We start from the raw sequence: 5139 nt of genomic DNA, 5'->3' as shown, positions 1-5139 counted from the left end.
CAGTTTGTTTAATGTAAAGATACCCATTTTAAAGTCGAATTACTTAATTCCAACAACACGATTTCATTGACAAGTTTATCGACTTTTGAATAAGGAAAAAACTTTATATCAGAGAAATATTTGGTCTCACAACAATATTTTGCAGTGTATCTCTTTTCTACCCTTAACCGCTCTGTTGAGAGGATTATTATTAGTTACTGCATATGTTACCAACACCCAGATGGAGACATGATAGACACATGGTTTATTTGGCAATATTGCTCAGAGCCGGCACCAGATTCGAGTCAGCCATGTCCGTCTGCCTGTGAACACATTTTTGTAATCAAATTCTAGGTTGCAGTTTTAATCCAATTTGGTACAAATATGTAATGTATTTTCGGTCAGAGTGAGACACTATTGATGTTTGAAGAAATCGATTCAGATATTTATCTTTCACCCGATATACTCTCATATGAACACAGAGGCCAAACTTTTACTCCAATATATGTGAAATTTTGCACAGGGAGTACATTCTAGCTATTCATGCAAAATTTGGTTGAAATCGGTTCAGCTTTAGATATAGCTCCCGTAAACATGTAAACCTTAATTTTCTTATATACAGATATGGGAAAAAGTGAGAGGTATCTGCCACATTGTATGCGACCCAGATTTATCTCACAAACTTATTTTAATAATACCCCCAAATAGGTATGTTTACTAATTTAGTAGGGGTACTGTAGGGTATGATATTGTCGGCCCCGTCTGACTTTCCTCTTCACCAGTGATGCCAATTTAGCTATTTTATAGCTAGATCTAGCTATTTTTTATTTTGATCTGCTAGAAAACGTTTATAATTGCTATTAGCTAGAAATCTAGCAATTTTTCATTTCAATTTTGCTACTTTTGGCTATTTTTTAAATATGGCAACAATGTTGAGTTTTCGTTATCAAAAGCAAAACGATAAAGGATTTCGATTTTTTAGATATCGATTGGAAGCACCAAGTACGTGTAAATTTCGATTATTAATCTCTTCCTTTGTGTAATCGGAAAAACTTCAAAAAAAGTAACTGCAATCGTGTGTTCTGTGAAAATGTCTCCGAAAATAATTTACAAACAAAAAATTAGAGATTCTTGGATGCAGCAGAAAGAATTTAAAGATTGGGTAGCAAAGGATGCTTCAGACGAAACGAAGGCATTTTGTACTTACTGCAAATGCAGTATTAATGCAAAAGTTTTTGATTTAAGAGCTCATGCAAAGACTAAAAAGCATATAAGTCGGGCAAATTGTTTTGTTCAAAGCAACAAGTTAAATTTTGTACCAACGTTAACCAAATCAGCCGAGCAAGAGGCAGCTCTTTGTTTATTTGTTGCAGAGCATACCTCAATTGGAACCATTGACCATTTAACAAAATTGTGTATTCAAAACTTCTACAAATCGAACTCAGCTGAAGTGATAAAAATGCAAAGAACGAAATGTGCCAACATAATTAGAAATGTTTTATCGCCTCACTTCAAAGAAGATTTGCGTAATGACATTGGAAAAAGCAAATTTAGTATTCTGCTGGATGAGTCAACAGACATAAGTGTAACAAAACTTCTTGGTAAGGGAAATAACTAGTATATTAACAAAATAGTAATTCGTTTTCTTTGAAGGCATTGTGATCAATTATTTTTCAATGGAACGAGGTAAAATCACATCAACATTTTTAGGTCTAGTTCAACTAGATAGTGGAGATGCTGTAGGCATCGTAAATGCATTACTAGAAGAGTTAAACAACTGGAAATTAGACCCAAAAAAACTTAATCGGCATCGGAACAGACAATGCAAGTGTTATGAAGGGAAGAAATCGAGGAGTCTACGCAGAATTAAAAAAACCTATACCATCACTTATTTTAATTAGATGTGTTTGCCACTCTGTGCAACTTGCCGTAAACTATTCTTGTGGGAAGTTTCTTCCTGACACACTTGAGTTTTTAATATATGAAACATACAATTGGTTTTCAAAGAGTTCGAATCGTCAATTAGCGTATAAGAATATCTATCAACTCATAAATAATGATAAGGTACATAACTATAACCATAAATAAAATAGTAGTTAATAAATTATTTTAGATAACTAGTTATTTAGTTTAGGTGTTAGAAAAATAACATAATAACAACATTAACATTAAGACAAATTATATATCGTCATATGAAATAAAAAAAGGTATGTTACAAAAAATTCAAAGTCAACTTTTTGATTGATTACAACGAACCGCATCAAAATACACGTACCTGTAAAGTTTTAACGTCATAGGACTAAAAAATGACCATTTTATTATCAAAATTATAAAAGCGTAATAAGCAAGCGCAAGGAATTTTAACTTAGTTTTTTGCTTCACCTGTAAATTGTTTGCAATGCAAGTTACGTTTTTTTATTGCATATGACGATATATATTTTGAATGAAACTAAACAAACCTTTATATTTTAAGTTATTAGGTATTTATTTTAGGTGTTAGAAAAATAAAATAATAACAACATTAACATTAGGACAAATTGTATACAGTTTGAAAGAGACTAAATAAACATTTATATTTGGTTCAAAAGTAAAACTTTATATTTAACTTTTAAGGATCCTCTAAAAATCCCTAGAGTAAGTGATACCCGATGGCTTTCTATTGAAGGGACAGTTAGCAGAGTGCTTGAGCAATGGATTGAATTAAAATTACACTTCAAGTTGGCCTCTCATAACGAAAAATGCCACAAGGCAAAAATTTTAAGCGATCTATATAACGACGAGCATATTCACTTATATCTTCTATTTCTTAAACCTATATTAAAAGAAATGCAACGTATTAACAAAAGTTTCCAGAGCAACAATGCGAACTCTACAAAATTATTGCAAGATCTAATTTTGGCTATCAACTCTCTTCGTTCTAAAATTATACCTACCGACTTGGATATTGATATAATTCAATATGACTTCGAAAATTTTGTACAACGAGATCTCTATTTGGGGTACGACTTCGAAAACAAGGTGAAAGAATTGAAGCTTGAAGAATCAGTAGAAAAAAGAATAAGAGACGAATGTATCAATTTCATAATTGAATTAGTAAAACAACTTAAACAAAGGTAATAGAATCCATATGCTAAATGTAAAATTTTTAGAATATCTTGTGTATTTTCAGGCTCCCAGATAACTTTAAGGTATTGGAAAAAGTCGAAATGTTTTCGGTTGACAAAATTCTATGCACTAAAAAAGAAAGTATTGTAGAGCTTTTGGAACATTTTGGTTTACCAAATATTGACGAAATTAAATGTCAATATGATAACATAAATTTTGTTAAATGGATCAATAATGATGATACTGTGGCATTTTGGTCAGAGGTGATAAAGTACAAGGATTCCTCAGGCCATAATCCTTTCATTTTGTTAGCAGAATTTGCTATAAGTATTCTTTCTTTGCCTTGGTCCAATGCAGAAGTTGAACGAGTATTCAGCCAAGTAAACATTGGTAAAACAAAGTTGAGAAATAGGATGAATATCGATACTCTTAATTCTATTTTGTTTATAAGGCAATTTTTACATCTTGGCAGATTTATGTATTTCAATATATTTCATTTCCATAGATATGGCCTCCGTAGACATGAAAAGTGTTGTTACAGTTACACTGTACCAGAAATCTACCTTAAAAAGATTGGGACTAATGAATCCTATAACAACAACCCCAATGAAGACTTTGTTGATTTAGATAGCATCGTACTACTTGTTTAAAATTGTCTATTTTGATGTACAAATAAATACATTTTATTTCGCTATTCTTTCTGGCTATGTTCCTTTTGATTTTGCTATTTCTGCTATATATTTTTTGGATATAAATAAAGAAATTTCATTTAGCTATTTTTTCCGGCTATGATCCTTTTGATTTAGCTATTTCTGCTATATATTTTTTGGACATAAATAAAGAAATTTCATTTAGCTATTTTTTCTGGCTATTTTTTTTTAATGTAGCTATTTTCTGCTATAAATTTTTCTTGATTTAGCTATTTTTGCTTCTCAATAATTGGCAACACTGCTCTTCACTCACTCGTTTTTTACTTTCCGTTCCAGGGCATGAGCCGAGAGAGAGAGAGAGAGAGAGAGAAATATTGTATTGAAGTGTAAACTTTTGTTTCCAAATCTGTTCAGATGTAAATATATGCATACACCCTCAAAAAAAATCGCTTCTTTAATATATGTTCCAAACATATTTTGCAAGAAGCACATATATTATTGGATACTGCCGAAACATTAATATGTTTGTTTTATGTGAACATATTATATGTTTGGAAGCATTTTGAGCCCAAAAATAGTATATGCCTGGAAGATTTTTCCCCAAAGATAATTGTGCTCATTCTCTCGCATATTTTTCACTTCCACGAAATTTTTTAGTTCTTGTCACCTTTTTCTGTAATACAAATAATGTTGAAGAAATTATTCACTTTTATATTTTTTTTTTTAATTTTACCTTTCGCCTGCACGGAGAATCGAACCGAGGACCATACAGTTTGTAAGCCAACACACTGAGCTACGTAGCTGTTATAGTCACCAGTAGATAATTATCGTCATAAGTTACATTTATATAGCATAGTTTGCAGCGCATGGCTCGTGGCCCATGCAAACATAACATTATTTAACAGAAACATACATTTGTTTGGAGCAGTGGTTAGCATGTCTGCCTTGCATGCAAAGGGTCGTGGGTTCAATCCCTACTCCGACCGAACGCTTTTTTTTTAATTTACACATTTATATTTACACTATATTAAATTTTTATAATGAAACTTCGAAATGTGGGTTATTAAAGATTTATAGTCAGTAACAGTGCTTGATATAAACGAAATTGACTGATATTTGGATAAAATATTATTTTTTTATTGCCAAAATAACAATTTTGTAACAAAAACTGTTGAAAGGAATTCAAAAACTCTAACAAAAGAAGAACGTGGAGTCGAGTATAAACATACATAAATAATTTTATAATATAAACATAAATTTATTTAGGCATGAACAGTTTCTTACTAGCATTTAACACCATCGCTCCAAAATGCTTTTTATTTTTCTTTAATAATTAATTTTAAAGAAAATAAACTTTTTAAATTGTTTTAGCTGCAAAGTTCAAGTTTTGTGCCAAAAACAGTTT

At 31.0% G+C, this 5139-nt stretch overlaps 1 protein-coding gene across 1 annotated transcript; it reads left to right on the top strand.

Moving 5' to 3' along the window:
* Positions 1 to 764: 764 nt before the first annotated feature.
* On the top strand, positions 765 to 2572 carry LOC142223842 (uncharacterized). Its single transcript, XM_075293686.1, has 2 exons — positions 765 to 1580; positions 1633 to 2572. The coding sequence occupies exons 1-2, from the start codon at positions 1070 to 1072 to the stop codon at positions 1878 to 1880; spliced, it is 759 nt and encodes a 252-aa protein (XP_075149801.1). The 5' UTR covers positions 765 to 1069; the 3' UTR covers positions 1881 to 2572.
* Positions 2573 to 5139: the final 2567 nt, after the last annotated feature.

This window comes from Haematobia irritans, chromosome 2 (genome assembly GCF_050003625.1).
Source record: "Haematobia irritans isolate KBUSLIRL chromosome 2, ASM5000362v1, whole genome shotgun sequence".
Taxonomy (NCBI): Eukaryota; Metazoa; Arthropoda; class Insecta; order Diptera; family Muscidae; genus Haematobia; species Haematobia irritans.
Note: the sequence above shows the minus strand (reverse complement) of the source record. Positions and strands in the feature narration are given on the sequence as shown.